General features: G+C 41.0%; 3 protein-coding genes across 5 annotated transcripts in view; all 3 read right to left on the bottom strand.

Annotated features, from left to right (window-relative positions):
- The window catches only part of gna11b (guanine nucleotide binding protein (G protein), alpha 11b (Gq class)), a 29261-nt gene extending 21562 nt beyond the window's left edge, over positions 1 to 7699 (bottom strand). For both annotated transcript variants that reach the window (XM_062440987.1, XM_062440986.1), the window contains exon 1: positions 6541 to 7699. In XM_062440987.1, coding sequence (XP_062296971.1) covers positions 6541 to 6676 — 136 coding nt within the window. In that variant the 5' untranslated portion in view covers positions 6677 to 7699. The remainder of the gene's footprint in view (positions 1 to 6540) is intronic.
- Positions 7700 to 8834: 1135 nt separating this feature from the next.
- On the bottom strand, positions 8835 to 12681 carry LOC134001392 (uncharacterized). Of its 2 annotated transcripts, XM_062440985.1 has the most exons (4): positions 12412 to 12681; positions 10940 to 11488; positions 10689 to 10849; positions 8835 to 9724 (listed from the first exon to the last, which is right to left on the bottom strand). In XM_062440985.1, exons 1-4 carry the CDS (start codon positions 12574 to 12576, stop codon positions 9292 to 9294), a joined length of 1308 nt encoding a protein of 435 aa, XP_062296969.1. In that variant the 5' UTR covers positions 12577 to 12681; the 3' UTR covers positions 8835 to 9291. The 2 variants fall into 2 exon arrangements, with proteins under 2 accessions (XP_062296969.1, XP_062296968.1); XM_062440984.1 differs by having other exon boundaries at positions 10689 to 11488.
- A 1980-nt stretch (positions 12682 to 14661) lies between these two features.
- tpgs1 (tubulin polyglutamylase complex subunit 1) lies at positions 14662 to 16580 on the bottom strand. The gene is made up of 2 exons (XM_062440796.1): positions 16240 to 16580; positions 14662 to 15463 (listed from the first exon to the last, which is right to left on the bottom strand). The coding sequence occupies exons 1-2, from the start codon at positions 16578 to 16580 to the stop codon at positions 14812 to 14814; spliced, it is 993 nt and encodes a 330-aa protein (XP_062296780.1). The 3' UTR covers positions 14662 to 14811.
- Positions 16581 to 18319: the final 1739 nt, after the last annotated feature.

Genomic DNA, 18319 nt, shown 5'->3' with positions numbered 1-18319 from the left:
CACACACACACACACACACACACACACACACACACACACACACACACACACACACACACACACACACACACACACACACACACACACACACACACACACACACACACACACACACACACACACACACACACACACACACACACACACACACACACACACACACACACACACACACACACACACACACACACACACACACGAAAGAGGGCTTTTTGCTCTCTCAGTTATCCTGCAGCTTTCTAACATGTGTTGCTTTGCTGTCAGAATCCAAGCAAAAACACTGCTGCTTTGTGCTGATGTCTCTGTCTCCGCTGAGTGCTCAATGTGTGTGGGTGTCGGAGCTGTGAATTGAATATACATGCTTTAGCATGCACTGCACACATTATACACACACAAAAAAAATTCGCAAATTCAAAAACCTTCATCTGACCACCTTAGGACGGCTTTGTCTATTCACCAGTGAATATGTGTGTGAGTGCTGTTCTGGTCGAGTGGGTGTGGGTGATCCAAAAAAAAAAAAAAATCTAATACTGGCTTTACAAAAGATTTTGGAGTCAGCAGCAGCCGTGTTTTAGCATCTACAAAAAAAAAAAAAAAAAAAACACTCTGCTTAGCTGCTACTAACTAAAAACAGCCAAATCCTTTATATTGACATTGTTTCTTAAGCCGTTACACGTATTTTAGGGGATCTCATCATGGAAATTCTGTCAGATAACATCACTTCATGTCCACACATGGGCAGAAACCGTACTTTACGCATCCCTGCTACACTGCTTTAAATGTATCCACATTTGGTTAGTATGCTTCTCTCACGACGGACCGTTCACGTGGCTGGATCACTTCCAACCTCAATGCACACCTAACGTTCTGCATAAAAAAAAGTGTCTATAGTCTTATCGTACTGAATCCAACTTGAAACTAAAAGATGAGGTGACAGTTGAAGTTGAAACAGTGCGATGAGAGAGAGAGGTGCAGGCTTTAACTGTACACAGCAGCTGGTGGGAGTAAACAAGAGTGAACATGCCACCCTGTCAGCACACAGAAAGAAAGAGAGGGAGAAAAGGATGGAAGAAACTGGCAGTGAACAAAGAGGCAGGCTACGTCCCCGTCCTGTCTGGGGACCGGGGTAGCAGCAGTATGTGGGACAGTCACCATCTAGCCTCATTCACCCCCATATCTCCAGAGGACCAGCCATGACCCCGTTTGGAACATGTGCACGTGTTCATGTGAGCAGAATGAGAGACTGTGTAAAGAAAAAAAAGAAAGATGCTGTGTCAAAGAGAAGAAACAAAGAGTGTTTACAGGGTCGGCTGAGATCTGAGCATTTATGCAAACTAGCATGAATGTAGAGGGACTCTGGATGGAGACGTCAGCTGTGTTTGCTGATGCAGATCGTACTCTGTGTGTGTGTGCGCATGCGTGTGTGTTTACTTCACTACGACTTCAAGATTTGTGAAGTAGGTGGTGACCCTTGGACCTCATGCAACTTGAAATGACAGTAACACTTTTAAAACGTTATACTTGCAATTCAACCCTTAAATAATCCTCACTGAACTGCAGGTTTGCTCCAACTCTCGGTTCTTGTAAAATCAAGGCTGACGACTTTTCAGTTTGCAACTGCTTTTTATCAAACCAAATTTTAGGGTTAATATCTTGAACTGCACTATAACTTTTTATTCTCTTGTTTTTGTCTTATTCTATTTTAGCTTAATTCTATTTCCAATTAAACATATTTAATCGTATTTAATGTCTTTATTTTGCTGTGTGTTGCTTTTATATCAAGCCTTAATGCATTTTATGTTTTATGTAAAGCACTTTGCCAATTGCCTTGTTGTTGAAATGAGCTATACTAATAAATCCTGCTTGCCTTGGTTACTGGAAATGGTATAGAGTGACACAGATACTGAATAAAACACAAACAGCGATCAAGCTTCATGTGAGTCTCAGGGATGTGGTCTTATACACAGCATCTGATCATTTCAGTTTATGTAATATATCCATAACTAATTATTTTTTTACAAACTTGAATCATCATATAAAGTAACTGCAGTTTTTTCTTCCAAGGCCTCACTTAATTCATGACGCACAGAAAGCAAACCTTCTTCATGTAGCCAAAAGTAACCAGCATACATTATTTCCCAGTAAGTACACTTTTCATGTTTTTTGAAGCACAACAAAATGTTAGATTAACAGACAAACTTTGGGGTAGTGAATTCTTTGATATGCTCAAAAAAAAAAGAGGCAGATTTTGGGCCACAGTTAAATGCACCTTAAAAATGCTAAGGGAGAAACATTTGGGGTAAAACTGGTTTTGATTAATGGTTGACTTTAGTAATATTAGTAATAAAACATCATTATGTCATTCATGCAAGTAATGTGAACAATTTAACCACTTTTACCTGACATTAATGTTCAAATAAAATCTAAAGTTGTACAAGCATTCTACTGAATACTTTCTGAACATTTTCATTTTAGTCAACGATGCAACCACACATACTCAGAAAACTACAATACAGTTATTTGTGTGTCAATTTTACATCTGTTTTTTCCCCAAATACTTTCTGATTTATTCTCCAAAAAGACTACACTGAGAAATGGTGAAATCTAAGTGAACTAATGCACAAACAATAAATCGGCAGGGTATTCAAGTATCTGAGTATGTTGACTAATAAATTACAAGAAGATATCTTTGGAGGTAATTTAAAAATTGGGTCTCCATTATACAATTTATCCACCCCAGAGAACCGACAAGTTTTCTTTTCAGCTCTAAAATGTACCGCATAATACCCTTCTTGGTCACAAATCCTTACTGAAAGAATTGAAGGGGTCTTTATCAAAAATGTTTATGTAAAAAAAAATGAATATCAGATCAGCCTGGATATCGTTGTCAGATATATTCGACACCTGTCTGGCAATGATTCCCATACTTAAAAGTGTCGGATCTGACCATGATGAATAGGATTTCAGTACGACTGATCATCCGCATAGCTCCACATTCACTGGCATGAAAAAGTACCGTACTCACACACACACAACCACTAAGGAGTAGAGCTAGAAGATCCCTATTGCCATATATGATCAAAAATAAGACAGCTTGGCAAGAGAAGGAAGGTCAGCAATAAACATTTGAGCCTAACCCCTGATCCTCTTCCTGGTTCAATCAGACCGTGGTTCTAAAGGATGTCTTAACCTGGTAACAAGACGTTCTGCTGAGATGGGAACAATCAACAAGAACAATTCAACCCACAAACTGTGCTGTTCGTTAAACTGGGATGATGCGTTATCAAGCAATCGTCAACATTTTAGTTGTCTGGCCATCTTTGCCCACGTCAGACCCCCTTTTTTCATACACTGTGCTTAGAAAAAAAAATATCTGATGACCAAAAAATGTCATGCTGACGTAATGCCGGGGATGTTTTACTGACCATCAGACATTCTGTTCCTCGGACTGCATGTGGAAACCTACATTTTCATTTTAGAAAAAAAACCCTGAATGCCCACTGGTACCCACTGGCAGCTTGACTGGGAGCTTACAATTTACCTTGGTCAGCACTTTGGGGAAACCCTGAAGCGTTTGCCCTTCCATCTCACTTTACTGACCATTTGCTCGCTCCAGCAGTTCATTTACCCGATGCAGCAAAAGGCCACAGCTCCTGGCCCACTGTGTTTTGACCAAGTAGAGGCAAACCACTGGTCTGTGGAGCAGGAAGCTGTCGGTATGGCCTGATATGGCCCTCGGTGACAGGCAGCCAGACTGTGGGCACTGCTACAGCCTTGGCAGAGCTGTTATTTCATGACCAAATGGCTAAGCTTGAAGTGGTTACAGCTTTTTTACCTACAAAGCTAACCCTAACATTCCTCGCACTGTATTCTTAGTCTGGAAACGTTACGTCTGTGTCTGGCTTAAAATTTGAACCAAACCTCATGTTTGTTTCGTCTTGTGTTTTGCTGTTTTGGCAATGCACCCTGGCCAGGAAAGGAAAGGGAGGGTGGACCTGAATTAAGTGATAGAAACACTGCTGTAAGAAGGCTACATCAGTCCAGATCTGCAGATTTGAAACCATTATCAGATTAATCGTTAAGTTGACTGAAAGTAAAATCCAATGGCAACTATTTTGATAATCGGTTCATTGTTGTCACAATTTTTTGAACACAAATTCCAAAAAATGATCTTGTTTGAGCTTCACAAAGCTGAGAGTTGGCTGCCTTTCTCTGTTTTAAATCATTGTCAGATTAAAAGCTTATTGGTAAGAAAACAGGCCATTTTAAAGTGGAAAATGTGTCATTGTTCCAGTATTTTCTTGCATTTCTCAATTAAGACAAGAAAATAATCAGTGGAAATTAGATAACGGAAATTAGTTTGTTGCAGCCCTCCATTAATCATTCAACAGTAAATTCAAGACGTCTTCAAGTATCAGATGTGAAAAGGATTACAATACTTTTAAAAAAACGTCTAAATTTCACGCCTCTGCACTAAAATATGCCATGCAGCAGTCTGCAGTGACACATTATGCACAAATAAAACTGTGCATACTTGGTCAGGAGTTGTTGGGTACATGCTGGGTTGCAAGCTTTAATGATACAGACATGCACTAAACTGTAAGGTAACTAATGACAGGCCAACTTTCTACTGAGATGGAGAAGTTATCAGAGCCTCAATATTCCTCTCCTTTTAAAACACACTTGATAGTTAAATGTTCAGAGATCTCCTTCTTCTTTTTCTTCTTCCTCCAGTGAGGTGTGGAGAGCCAGGCAGCTACACAGCGAGCAGTGGGCCTGAGAATAATGCCAGGGGATAATAGGAATCAGTGACATCTCAAAGTCTGAGTAGCGGATGTGTTTAACCAAGCCTATTAAGACCTGGACTAATCCTGCCTTACACGTCCTTATCCAGGCGTCCACTGACAGCCTTAACTCACACAGGATGGGCCACTTACAGCATGACTGATTGCAGCTCCTGCTTTCTCGCTTTCTGTCTGTCACACTGACACTTTTTAAATTATTTTCATGCCTGATGTCAACATCTGGTGGACACTGGAAATACTTACACTTACTGAACCGGTGATGAACAGACACACAAACTAGGGTAGGAGATTGAACCTATCTGATCAACTCAACTCTTCACCAATTATCTGACAAGAGAAATATGACTGCAGTACATTTCAAATCCTCTGCGCAAGCACAAACACCCCTTTTCACCTGCTCGACCTCTCAGCCAGGTAGGACGGAGGTTTACAGCGTTTAAAATGTACGACAGGATAGAATAAGTCCCGTCGACGGTATGGCTCTGGTGTGGCCTACTTCTCTGAGCTGAGGTATTCAGCAGGGAAATGAAAGGAGACACACATGTCAAATAACCAGGGCTGCTTTTGGTGGGCGAGAAATGAGAGCAAACGTTTTGAAACTAAGGATGCAACCTAGATAATTCTAATTCCTGTCCTAAAAATGGACATGCTTTTTTTCTCCTCCCTCCTTCCAAGGAGCTTTCACACTTATCTGTTGTTTTAATTGAGTGGTGGGTCTAATTGTGCACACCCAGTTATAAGTTAGGCTGCTACAAAGATGCATCCTGAAAGGGATGCAAGTACATTTGTGATAAAACATGGCCTATTGTTCCTCTTTGTTTCCACAGAACTATGAATCAATGCAGTACAGGCCAACTTATTCAACAGCAGCTCCCACCTGCCCACACACCAGCTATATAAATAGCTAACCTACTCAGCTAGACTCCAAGATGAGGGGGCAAATCCCTCAATATCCTTAGCTAATGGATGGGTAGATTTGTGACAGTGAGTGCACATTTAAAAAAAATCAAAAAAATCAAATAAAATCAAAAATTACAAATTGATAAATGAATGCAATCCAAGCAAGGATCTAGCTGAGGCACCTGAAGCTTCATCCAGTTGTACAAATGTTATGCAACCTGGTTTAAAGCAACAGTGCACAGCAGCACCCTAAAGCTGCTAATTCTTCTATTATCAAGAGACCATCTTTCACCTTTTAGCCACCCCTCAGCTATCAAACCACGGTGGCAGTTCAAGGAGCTGGCCAACTGGTTAACTTGAGGGCTAGTCAATAACATCAAACTGGCCCCACTTGACTAGCATGTGGTGGCCTGTAAACGGTGACATATTTTAGTAACTTCGATGCCAAATAAGCTGTTGTCTGTACACCCAATGCCAATACATGCACTTTGAATAAAAAAGACAGTATCGCTGGCTGGGCCAATTCTTGCAGATACGCCCCTTAACGAGCCAATTTACTAATTTTTCATTCCTGCAAAGCTACAAAACAAGCATTTCGGGGGTGGGGGGGGGGGGGGGGGTGTGGGGGGAGAGAAAATGCCATAACGTTACTCATACTGGAAACCAGGCTTGCAGCTAGCCAGCCTTAACTCGTAGCAGCACATTTGCTAGCATTGCCATAAGAAGGCCCCAAAAGGAGGCTAGTTTTTTTTTTTTTTTTTTTTTTTTTACATATAAACGACACAAGACGGTGACAGTAAAACACGATATTTGAAGGATTAGCATGCCAACATACCGAGAAGAAGTAATTTCAGCTCTCTCCTGGAGTCTCGCTTGTCTCGGCGCAGTTGTTTGTCAATTTCTGCATTGATTCGTTTCGACTCCTTCGCCTCTTCGCTCAGGCAGCAAGCCATCATGGACTCCAGAGTCATCCCCTCTGCTTGTGGCAGCCCGGTTAAGACGGGACCACGACGACACTTGCCCACGGTTTCAGCTTCTCCCCAAAAAAAAAAGAAAAGAGAGAAAACCCCCCGGTCCTCTCGCTTCGATGTCAGGGGCGAGGAGGAGGAGGTGGTGGTGGTCTGTCGGGGCTGGACGGATGATTGGACGGGACTGGGTGGTTGGTTGGTGGGTGGTGGTGGTGGTGGGGGGGAAGGGAGACTAGCTAGGGGCCTCGCTGTCAAGTTGTCCCCCCCGGCCGAGAACAACTGCGACTTCACCCGGGTGTCCTCGGCAAATCACGGGAGAGTCGGACAAGGGGAGGGAGTCAGCAGGACGGTGGGGCCTCCCCGAGATGCTCCGCTATATTAACACGGCTAATATTAAAAATGACTGCACAATGTGTGTTAACAGATTTAACCCACTCGATAGCCGGTTTATACCAATAACCCCCCTTTTGCTCTGTCACAGCTCTCGTCCTTCTCGTCCGGTCCAAATTTCTAGCTTCACGATCCGCCAAAAAGTGTCTGAAAGCTGCAGTGTCGCCACATCCAAAAAAACAACCCTTTAACAGTTGATATTTGTGCAGCCTCGCCGACGTTTGCTAGCTTGTTAACACCCGAAAAAATAGCTCAATGCCAGCTAAGCCTTCGTTAAAGTGATAACCGAGGAGTATTGCACTATATATTAGCTCGCGTTGGCTAAATTAGACGCAGCGGCTACGGGCGCTAGCTTCCCCAGCAACGCCTCAGCTGCTGTGTCAACCCGCAGTGATTGAAACAGCAGGCTGGGTTGAAGGAATTTGTCCGCCTAGCTAGCGATAGCAGGACAGCACCCCATCACATCCTCAACCATTTTGAACGGTGAATATATGTTTTTAAAAAAAACTACTACAAAAGCCCGAAAGAAGGGTTAAAATGCGTGCCGGTCCGACTGCTTCTTTACTTATTACTATTTTATTTTTTGCTGTTGTCTTTGCAGCTGGCTTTCAGGATGGCTCGTCGCTGCTGGAACAAGGTGGGTACACTCTCACATACACACACACGCACCAGTCTGATGTCGAGGAGGAGGAGGATCTGTGGTGTTGACTGACAGATGGAGGATTGCATGAAACAGGTTTGTGTCAGACCAATTAAATGAACGAGGCGGATCTTTGGGTAGGGATCTGACTCTGAACGCTCAAATTAAGTCCATGAGGTGCAAAAACACACCGTGTATGAATTAGGGAAAGATATGTTTTTTGTACACCTCTATAAATCCCAAGCAGTGGATTGTAGATCAGTGATAAATGAATATTCTGCATTGCAAAAATATCTTGGAAAATATCAACTGTCCAATCAAGACAGAATAGATTTGAATGAGCACTCGACATTACTTCATCAATAATCTGCAGTACATTGCAAGAAGCGTCATTAGCCTGTGTCTGGACTGTGATACCAGTGACATCTTGTGGTCATAGTCATAGCTTACACGAATACAAGCTCAACAGCAAGGGAATACAAATCATCAATAAAAGAAAATACTTACTTTAAACAAATCTTGGATCTTTTTTATGCAGCAGTGTATACATACAAATGTACAAAACAAAATAAATGAGCAAAGGGTCATGATAAATAGAAAAAGCAGCCCATTATTACACAATAGAGAACACCTAGCACATCACATTTGCAAAATGTACAATATATACTTTGACCTGACTTGTGTAATAAATTGGTTAGAGTCAACATACTGCCCAATTCAAAACAGACTCTCGCGGCTCCCCTTAAACAGGGAAACCACCCCTATGGCAGCACCGTAACACTTGGAGAACTAATTACTTTAGACATCTTTGGACAAGAAAAAAAAATCAGTAACGGGAGTTATCACATGCAATACAAAAAATATTGTCTACTTATTGAAATACCCACGCAATAAAATCTAAAACCACCCATACCCTTAAGGAAAGTTCCATAAAACACAAAGAAATGAACTATCCCGTAGCCCGTCACTTTAATAACCACTCACATCCCATTTCCTCCCTTAGGTTCCAGGGCATGGACCCTAACCCTAACCCTATGGAGGGGGTGACGCTGAGGAGGTTATGCCAGGGAGCTTATTTGGATCAACTCCTTAGGAACACACCAACCACTGGGTCTTAATGGAGATTTTGACACAAGTGTTTTGCAGTTAAGACTTTTTTTTTTTTTACAATAGATTCTAAGTTTTCTATGTTATATGTTATATTGACATAACATTTATCTCTATTGCTGCTTATTCTCTTTAGTTGCATTGAATTAGTGTTTCTTGGCCATTTCTATAGGCAATGTGTCCTTAACTTATAATCCACTCTATCCAGGACTACAGTTCCTTTGATGTTTAGCCATACAAGTCCAACTGATTGACACAAGTGTTCTGCATTAAGGCCAAGTGATGTTCTCTCAGCCATTTATACTGCTGCATTCACTTTCTACCTTTTAATTTCTTGAACCGAAATCTTGCTAATTCAAAAGATTCTTGCAAAGAGTTGAGTGTGACAGCCATGTTACTTGTGGGGCTACAATATAATAGTACAAGTACAAATGTTTACAAGAATTTCAGTAACATTAGTCCTCATGTGTAACAATGATTCTCAATTATTCTGCTTTTCAAAATAGTCACAGAAGAGGCCCCGGATCTCCTCAGCATGACTTTGGTCTATGTTGGTTGAGATGAGCGGCTTGTGGCTGGGTTGGGGGCTCTCAGACTCGGATACCTCCACCTGCCACTCAGCCTTGAAAGTGTCCCTGTGAGACTCACACATGTTGTGCAGAATGCAGCAGGCCAGGATCATCGTGGGTACCACATCCAGCCCACAGTCGTTCCTTTTGCTTAGGCACTGCCAGCGTGCCCTCAGCCTCAGCAGCGCCTCCTCGGCCACATACATCGCTCTGGTGAGCCGCCGGTTAAAGAGCCGCTGTGGCTCCATCAGTGCTGCGTGATTCACCCTTCTGCCTTTCTCTTCAGGATAGGCCTTCATCAGCCAGCTCTGGAGCGGGTAGCAGGCCTCCCCAAGCAACACATACCTGGACACAACAGATGGTGTCTGGTCAATTCAGTAAAATAACACAAGACTTTCAGATTTAATAGATAATGTTTTAGATAGTAAATTAAACATATTTGATAGGACTGTGGCAGCAACTACAGGCTTAAGTTTAGTTAGGAGGCAGAGATTTGATTCTCAAAAACCTGTACACTACAAGATGTGTACAGACTTTTGTCCAAGTCTGCTAAACAGGGTTATAATCAGGCTTAAAACTGTGTAGTGTGTGGATGTCCTAAATGTATAATTAGGCAAAAATTAAGGTAAAATGTCTGAAACAAAGTCGTAATGTTGTTTTTCACATTCTTAGGCATGTGAAGTCTTTCTGATTGAACTGCCATTTCACTCAGTTTCTCATAATCTGTTCTTTTTGTTGACTTAAAAGACATGAGAACGATATTTCCTTATGAAATATCAATGCTGAAATTCAGGTCAGGTGTCCAATTTTGTAATTCTACAGCAATATAGGCTATTTAATTTGATCTAAAAACACACCAGTTTATTTCCTATAATGAGGCCTTCTAATACAAACAAGATGAACAAAATGATCAAGGCTTTAAAAACACTGATTCCATAAAACATGACACAGCTTTTAAATCACCATTTTGCTTCTTTTGAACAGATGATAAATTGATATTAGTCGTATACTTAACTTTTACCACCCACTTGGTCAAATCTAATCTGCACCAAGCTATCATCCTCTAGCCCTTATTAACAACTGTAGAGACTTAATTGAAGTTGGTTACCTAGCATTTAAGTTAGATGCTATTTCAGGTAGACAGATGAGTGACAAATGCTGGATGCAAACAAAGGGAAAGGAGGGAAAAGACTACATCTTTACCTTAAGGTAGAAATTAGCATATTGTAACCTTAAGTTCTTTAATGTCTGAAATATGTGTTTTATTGTACTTCTTAAATGAACTGGCATGCATTTGGCTTAACTTTACCCAAGTGATTTTCCCATGAAGATGGGTGGTGGGGAAGGTGACAGTCCACCCTCTGCAGCTGTGGCCCACAGGGATGAATTCTGTAAGATGTCAGCTGGGTCCGTCCCTCCTGGAAAACTGGCACATACATCCCAGAATTGCCCCCGCCCACTAACAGCCACCTGAAACACCAAAAGACAAACAGTCAAAACTAAATGTGATGTAGGACAACTTAGTGGGCATGTATTTGCACAAAAGGGTGTCTTCACCACCTGAGACAGCACTGAGAGCCAGCCAGCAGGGTTGGCATAGTCGGACGAGTTGCTTGATGGGGTGATGATAGCCGTGTGGAGAGTTACTATGGCAGCGGCGCAGTGAGGGAAGCCCCAATGGGACAAGAATAGCTGGGCTGAATCCTCCAGCTCCTGCTCGTTGGGGGGGCGCAGGTAGACGGTGCTGAGGAGAGCCACGATGGCATGACACATGTCTCTAACACACCTGCACACAGTGGACTTACCCACACCAAAGAGGGTGCTGATGGTGCGGTACTCGATATTCGATGCTAGACGCCACAGAGCCACAGCTACACGTTTCTCCACCGGCAGCGCAAGACGAAAGCTGGTGTCCTGGCGAGCCAGACGGGGCCGCAGCTTGTCACAGAGGTAGAAAAACGTCTCTCGGCTCATCCGGAACTTATCCAGCCAATCCGAGGGCTGGAATTCTGTCATCACCACCCGTTCCCACCAATCAGTGCTTGGAGTAGTGGTCCAGGGACGTGTGCGGATGCGGACGTTCGAGTGGATGCCTCCTGCTATCATCATCTGGGGAGAAGATGATCCAGAATAAAATAAATCCCATTTTCTTTAGATTAATTCACCAGTTTCTGTCCCTCTAGTCTCACTCTCACACAATTTGGTAAAACCACTGTTCAACGTTATTATGATGCTTTTGTCATATCCAGTATTTCACTCTTTTTCTCTTAAGTTGGAAAATATTTTGTTTTGATTTCTATGGCCACAGTAGATATTATGAAGAAATTCTACCTGATAGTTTTTAATCATAGTCATCACCAAGTTTTATATCCGTACGTTAATACACTTATAACCTGATAATAAATTATATTAGAACCTGCTACTTACAATTAAATCAATAGATTAGTTATAAAATATCAGAAAATGGTGAAAAAAGTTATTTCCCAAGCACAAGGTGCAACCTAAAATGTCTTTTTTTGTCCTGACAGACAACTAACTGCAACTAGAGACTTTTGGTACTTTTTCTATGTAAAAAAAGGACTCAAAATGAACAATTATAAAAATAGTAGGTTATTCATTTTATGCCAATTAACTAATTGATTAAATTGTTACAAGTATCTCTATTATTGCTTATAGTGAAAACAGGAAAGCTGCCCAAACATTTGCATGTCTGTTTTTATTTTATCAGTCCCTTATTAGAAAAGACCTGTGGGTCTTCTCCCTTGGTTAACTTTTCTATGCTGTTTCTTGGTACAACTGCAAACACTATGTAGACATGATATACATTTTGAAAGGCCTGTGACTGACTAAAATTAATAAGCCAAACATAAAATGTTGTTTTATAATCCAAAAATATAGTGATTAGATATTATACGCATAGAAAGTGTTCATAACCTTTCTGGCATGTATACCTATTGACAGTGTTCATATGTCAGTGTTTAAAGTTTGTCTCTGGGGGTGTACAAATGTGAGACAGAGAAGGAGGGACTGACCATCAGCATCCTCCTCTGTCTTTGGAAGAAGTACTGCCGATGTCGGATGCGTGTTTGGATCTCACTGCGCCTCTGACTGTGAGCGTTGTTTATGTCTCTCCTGCGCTTCAGCAGCATGTAAGTCATCAGGAACATGAAAGACCGCAGCGGCTCCTCTTCCTCCATTTTGACAGATTCAACCGGGGGGCAGCATGCAAAACATTAAGCTATAGTGCAAGAAATATCTCCTAATAACTCAGTTATTGTAGCAATTACTGTCATTTCAATATATACAACAACATCCGGGCTCTTCTTCTACTTCTTTGGTTTTACATACGGACTACGAACCAATGTTAAAGGTGCATGTCGCCACCTACTGTAGCAAATTGTGTAAAATCATGACTTTAAATAACAAAAGCTGACAAACAAACAAAAAAAAACACGTTGTATTTAACTTATTTTCAGGATATTAAACGTGTTTCGTTTAAATGTTTAACTAAATCCATTTGAATCTAATAGTTTAGGGTTTTTTCATCTTATTTTTGGTTGTTAAGGCTGTTGCCATCTAGCGTATATGAGGTGCATTACCGCCACCTTTTGCTTCGGAGTGTGATCCAGAGATTGGGTCCTACTTGGTAATGGATACATTTTTTTTTTTTAAATTCAAGCGTGTCTTTAAACAACAGTCAAGTCAGGTGCCCATATAAACATTGAACATTATCATTCCTGCTGTTCATTAGGGCTGATAAAACATCCTCTTTAAATGTTATATCAATGTGAGATGGGGGACAAAATAAACAGTGTCCACACAGTAACTTTGTATAAAAATGTATTTAAAAGTTTATCTTAACTCTTAAAGTTAAGGTTTCAGCAGTTTGGGTTAATCATATTAAGTGTTTGCCTGTTGACCTGCAATTGTAGTAACAACAGGGGTCTACAGCTTCATATTATCTTCAAATAAACTTTTAAATACAGTTTTCCACAGAAGGAGGCTTGTGGATTTTGTCCCCCATCATTGAAACTATAAGTGTATTATGAAGGGATCCTCTAATGGATAGTATGAACTGGAGGGATGATTACTGCAAGGCAACCCTGTGCCAGCATTCATTTGGGAGCCTGACTGTTGTTTTAGGAAACTTTAAAAATGTTGAACCTGTTCCTTAATCTTCTCTGTTTGGTAAACTCAAAGAAAATATATTCTACTGTATTCCCAATTCGACAGGGCCACCCTCCCTGAGTTCTTTAGGGTTTGCGTTTGCTCTAATAACCACCAAGAATGATGCTGCCATCTAGTGTTCATAAATAGTTGTTAGTCGTTGTTGATAGTTGAAAAAGGCAGTGGTTGAAAGAATGTTTCATGCACAGTTTTACCTGCCAGAAATGTTTAATTATTCAAATCCTTCTTTAAACTCATATGACCATTCCTAAACTCAAGTAGTTGAAAGTTAGGCCTATTACTTCTCTTTGTTTATGGACAATCAGTTGCAAATATAACAGCAGTGCCAAGACTTCAGCTTGTATAAACTGCTAGAGCAAATACATGGCCTTCATTGTTGATTTTTGTTCATATCTTTTGTTGCACTTAGTGTTATCAATTGACCTAAAAAAAAGTTATTCTTTGAAATAACAATAAAAACTGCTTAGTGTTTGAGATTAGTTTGCAGAGCTAACAAGCAACTGCATACTGTATAATAGCATAAAAAAACAATACTTAACGCATTGCTGGCATTCTCCGTATTCTCAAATAGGATACAATGAGTGAACATACAGTGAGGTGCAAAGTCATAAAGGCATACAAATATAAGATAATTGAAATTAGTTTTAAAAAAAATAATAATTTTGGGCTTTTCAACATGCCAGGATAAGGATAGTACAGGGTTAGTACCTGTTTTTTTTTAAATACAGCTGGGGACTTATTTCTATTATCAGGTGGACACAACATGAGAAACACCATCGGTTAAATGAAAAACAAACCAAGACTACAGAGTTGAATCAACACCTCTCTGAGAGTCTCAACACAACCTGAAAATTATGTGTTTAAAAAGTAGGATTTATTGGATGGCTGGGACAGGGTGTTACGTTCTAGTCAGAGCATTTCATGGCAAAGGCTGATCAGCAATGGAAACAATCAGGATACAGACTGACGTCAAGGGATAAATAGAGTCTACATGAGAAACTCTTTTACATTCACACAGCACAGTAACTGCTTGCTAAGTCACAGCAAAAAATATGTTTTACATGAGCCATTCTTCAAATAATGGTATTACTGGGTTCAATAAGTGTTTTGCAGCAATCTGCCACTTTGGGCAGCAGTAGATTTGTGTTAGAGGTAAGAGAAGGTGCACATAAGGTAATTATTTACTCTAGGATACACTGTAGTGTGTTGCACTTTTATAAATGATGAGAAAATGGAGAGAAAAGCTAGGACACAACTTTTACTCGAGTGATAAAGAGCTCTGCTGCTGCATTTTCAAACTCCTTTGCGTCCATGTTGCCACCCGGGCCCCGCGTCTGTGCTCCAGACATGGCCTGAGCCAGCTGGTAGGGAGATATCTTGGCACTGGCCTCCAGGTAGCGAATAGCCTTCACATTGGTCTCCAGACAGGAATTGGCTTTAGTATTAGCATTAACACAGCAGTTTGTATCGCAGCCCTGTGAAGTTTCCAGGGCTTCCTTTAGGGTCCCCAGGACGGCCAGGCACAACGCCCGCGAGGCAGGCCCTTCGTCTGGGCAGCACACTTCAGCATAAAGCCTCTGAGCCTGCCGGATGTAGTCTGAGAAAACTGCACATGTGACCACACCGTGACGGAAGACATCATAAGGGACAGCCTCGTGGTCTTGGCAATGCAGGCGACGGAGGAGCGGAGCAGAGGTGGAGGCAGGGACTCCGCCCTCACTGCACAGGCACTGCAGAGTCTGTGTGTAGAGGCCTCCTCTTACCCCTCCACCTCCTCCTCCTCCTTCTGTGGGGCTGTCAATGCAGGTGCCATCAGGAGCCTCGTCTGGACGTTTACACGGGCCAGTGAGGTTTAGGAGGTCATAAGCTACACGGACGTTGTTGCTGAAGGCAGATCTGGGTTTAGAGTGAGAAAGGAAAAGAAAGTCATTGGTTAGTTTGTAACAATTAGAGGGAAAGATTAGTCTTTCATTATATTCCAATTCATTCATTATGGGCTGTACACTGTACTAATGGAAGAGGTTAAATCATGATGAGGGGGAGGATGATATGGCAATATATCAGTACAATCTCCACACTAATATAATATTAAGTCTCAGTTTTTGATACATAACATTGTAATTTTCTATTTATGCATTCATTTATTATTAAATGGTGAGAATAATGGTGACTTTGGAAGGAGATATTACTGTTGAATCTGTTAAATGTCATTTTTCAATGCTGTGAGCCCCACACCAAAACTATTTGTATGGCTACACATCACTAGAGGCCAGAAATACTTCCTTTTGTAATTTGGGTAAACCCTTAAATGTTCACAGTTAAGATTAAGATATTAAAATATGAGTTATTACAAAAGGCCTTGCTGCAGACATTTTAACTGGAAGACTGGAAAGGTTCTGCCCTTTGAAGTATACAGTGCGTCACAGGATTGTCTTGGCCAATGTAGGCATGCATGTGTCATTGTGAGTTGCTGTATGACATCCATATCGTGCATGCAACCTAGTGATTAAACCTATCACTACATTACCACTACCGGCAAAAGAATGAGTAGCTAAACCTGGATTATTATTAAAGAGTCTACATTATCTGATATATCTAATAGGCTGTATTAGGATTTGATCGTTTTCTATGTATTGGTTTCTTAGGGGTTTGGCTCCGAAATGTACCCAGACCTCTGAGAGTGGTGCGCCAGCCGCAGGTGCCACAGCGCCCGGTTGAGATGCTGCTGCTCCGGCGCGCCTGCGCTCATCGGGCCGTTGTTCAGATGATCCCCATCGCCGCATCCAGCTGTGCCGGTGGTCTCTGTCACGGAGGCGAGGTTGCAGAAGTGGTCGGCCAAAAACCCGATGGGATCGTCCGACCTGGCCTCGACCATCTTCAGGATGGCCCCGCGCAGCAGCTCTCCGACTCCGGCCTGCGACAGAAAGTCCCTGTCGCTGTCCGATTTGTTGGCTTTCCCCTCGGACAACCCTGGAGGAGTCACCCCGGACCGGCGCTTCTCCTTGTCCGCCATTCCTGTTGATGTCCCGTGTCGGAGCAACGGCAGCGGAAGTGATTCCAGACCGGTCGGGAAACAGGAAACGGGGTTTTTATTTATGATCTGACGTTATCTAGCTATGCGGTTGTTAAAGTGGGAGAAATGCCCTATAATTTAAGCCGGCTGAAAACCCCCCAAAATAAAAGAAAGCCCCCCAAAGCCTTAAGACTACCCTCTTTCTGGTTGCTATAGAGAGGCTTTCTGATGGTTCAGTCTCCCAGGCAACAACAAGATGATGGGCCCCATCACCCTCCCACTCCACACCATAATACAGTTTTATATGCTATTATACTGCCTATACATTGTTTTTTGTTGTGTAGTAAAACTAATATTAATATAAGAATATACTGCATATAGCCTCAGCACACAACTGAATTAATTAAATAAAAGGCTCTGATACTGTAAATCATCATAATCATGGGATATGGCAGTACATCAGTATACAGTCTCCATACTAGTATAACACTGTAGTATGTGTAGTCAATATACTATAGTACAAAGTGTCCCAGTTTGTGATAAAAATATGACATACACTCACCGGCCACTTTATTCGGAACACCTGTGCAATCTTTTTTTTTTTTTTTTTTTTTTTTTACATTTTTAGTTTTTGTTGATATTGTCAGAAAGGCGATTAATCCTACATTATGTTCATTACTGAGGTTGTAGTGGGTGATTGTTGTTCACTGGAGAGCATTATATTGGAAAGTGTTTAATCCACTCCATTAACATACATGATAGAAGTTACAAAATACGAGTTAAAGTATTGTGAGTCTTCTCCACTTTTTATTGAGTATATGAGACTTGCTGATATAGTCGCAAATGTTTGTGACTGTTTTAATTGTGTGTGATGGCAATGCAGCCCCAGTGTTTAATATTGGACAATTATTCAAACATTATAAAATGAATAATCATAGGAATATATTGTGTAAAATGTATAAATGAACCAAAAAATTGAGTAATAAATAATTGAAGAAGCAATTAGAGCTGCAACAATTAGTGTGTTAATCAATCAGCCAGTAGAATAATATTCAATATTGGAGTTATCTATTAATCAATTCAGTCATTTTTTTCAAGCAAAACTGGCAACCATGCTCTTACTCTAGCATCTCAAACATTACATTTTTCTATTTTTTATATGCCATGTATGACTGTAAATTGAATGTTGAATTCAAGATTTTTAGACTGTTTGTCAGACAAAACAAGTTAATTAAAAACATCATTGTCATCATCTTCAGATTGACTAGTTGGAGCTCTTTTCTATTATGAAAACTGAACTCAATATTATGACTTACTTGGTGATAAGGATCAATACCCTTCCATAGCATGTGTAAGTGTCTGTGTGTATGACTGCATGAGAGGTATTACCCGCTATTACCCATCTGAGCAAGCATTTAACATGAGATTGCTGGACAAGAGTAGAGGGGGGTTAACATACACAAACAAAATAACTCAGATATGTTAAGGTCAAACAGTAAGTTAAATATTTATTGTAGTATATAAATAGCCTGTGTTAATCTTTAACAAAATAGTCAAACCTAGACCATCCCTATTTTTCTGTCATTTAGCTTCACACAAAAAACATAATTGCATGGCTATAAAAAGGCAGTGACAAGACAAAATACAGTAACTGGAGAAGAGCCCCCTCATTTATCAAGCTGAACTATTGTACACAGAAATTAAAGAGTTTTCACAAATGCAAGATCAATGTAACATTT

Source organism: Scomber scombrus, chromosome 19 (assembly GCF_963691925.1).
Source record: "Scomber scombrus chromosome 19, fScoSco1.1, whole genome shotgun sequence".
Classification (NCBI taxonomy): Eukaryota; Metazoa; Chordata; class Actinopteri; order Scombriformes; family Scombridae; genus Scomber; species Scomber scombrus.
This window is presented reverse-complemented; position numbering and strand designations above follow the sequence as displayed.

What these genes read in the sequence shown, in the direction of transcription:
- tpgs1 (XM_062440796.1), bottom strand. Translation starts at nt 16,580, where the DNA reads ATGGCGGACAAGGAGAAGCGCCGGTCCGGGGTGACTCCTCCAGGGTTG. An exon ending in CTGGCGCACCACTCTCAGAG is followed by an intron (nt 15,464 to 16,239) that starts GTCTGGGTACAT and finishes CTCTAAACCCAG; the next exon opens with ATCTGCCTTCAGCAACAACG.
- LOC134001392 (XM_062440984.1), bottom strand. Translation starts at nt 12,576, where the DNA reads ATGGAGGAAGAGGAGCCGCTGCGGTCTTTCATGTTCCTGATGACTTAC. An exon ending in GACAGAGGAGGATGCTGATG is followed by an intron (nt 11,489 to 12,411) that starts GTCAGTCCCTCC and finishes TCTTCTCCCCAG; the next exon opens with ATGATGATAGCAGGAGGCAT. An exon ending in TTCATGGGAAAATCACTTGG is followed by an intron (nt 9,725 to 10,688) that starts GTAAAGTTAAGC and finishes TGTTGTGTCCAG; the next exon opens with GTATGTGTTGCTTGGGGAGG.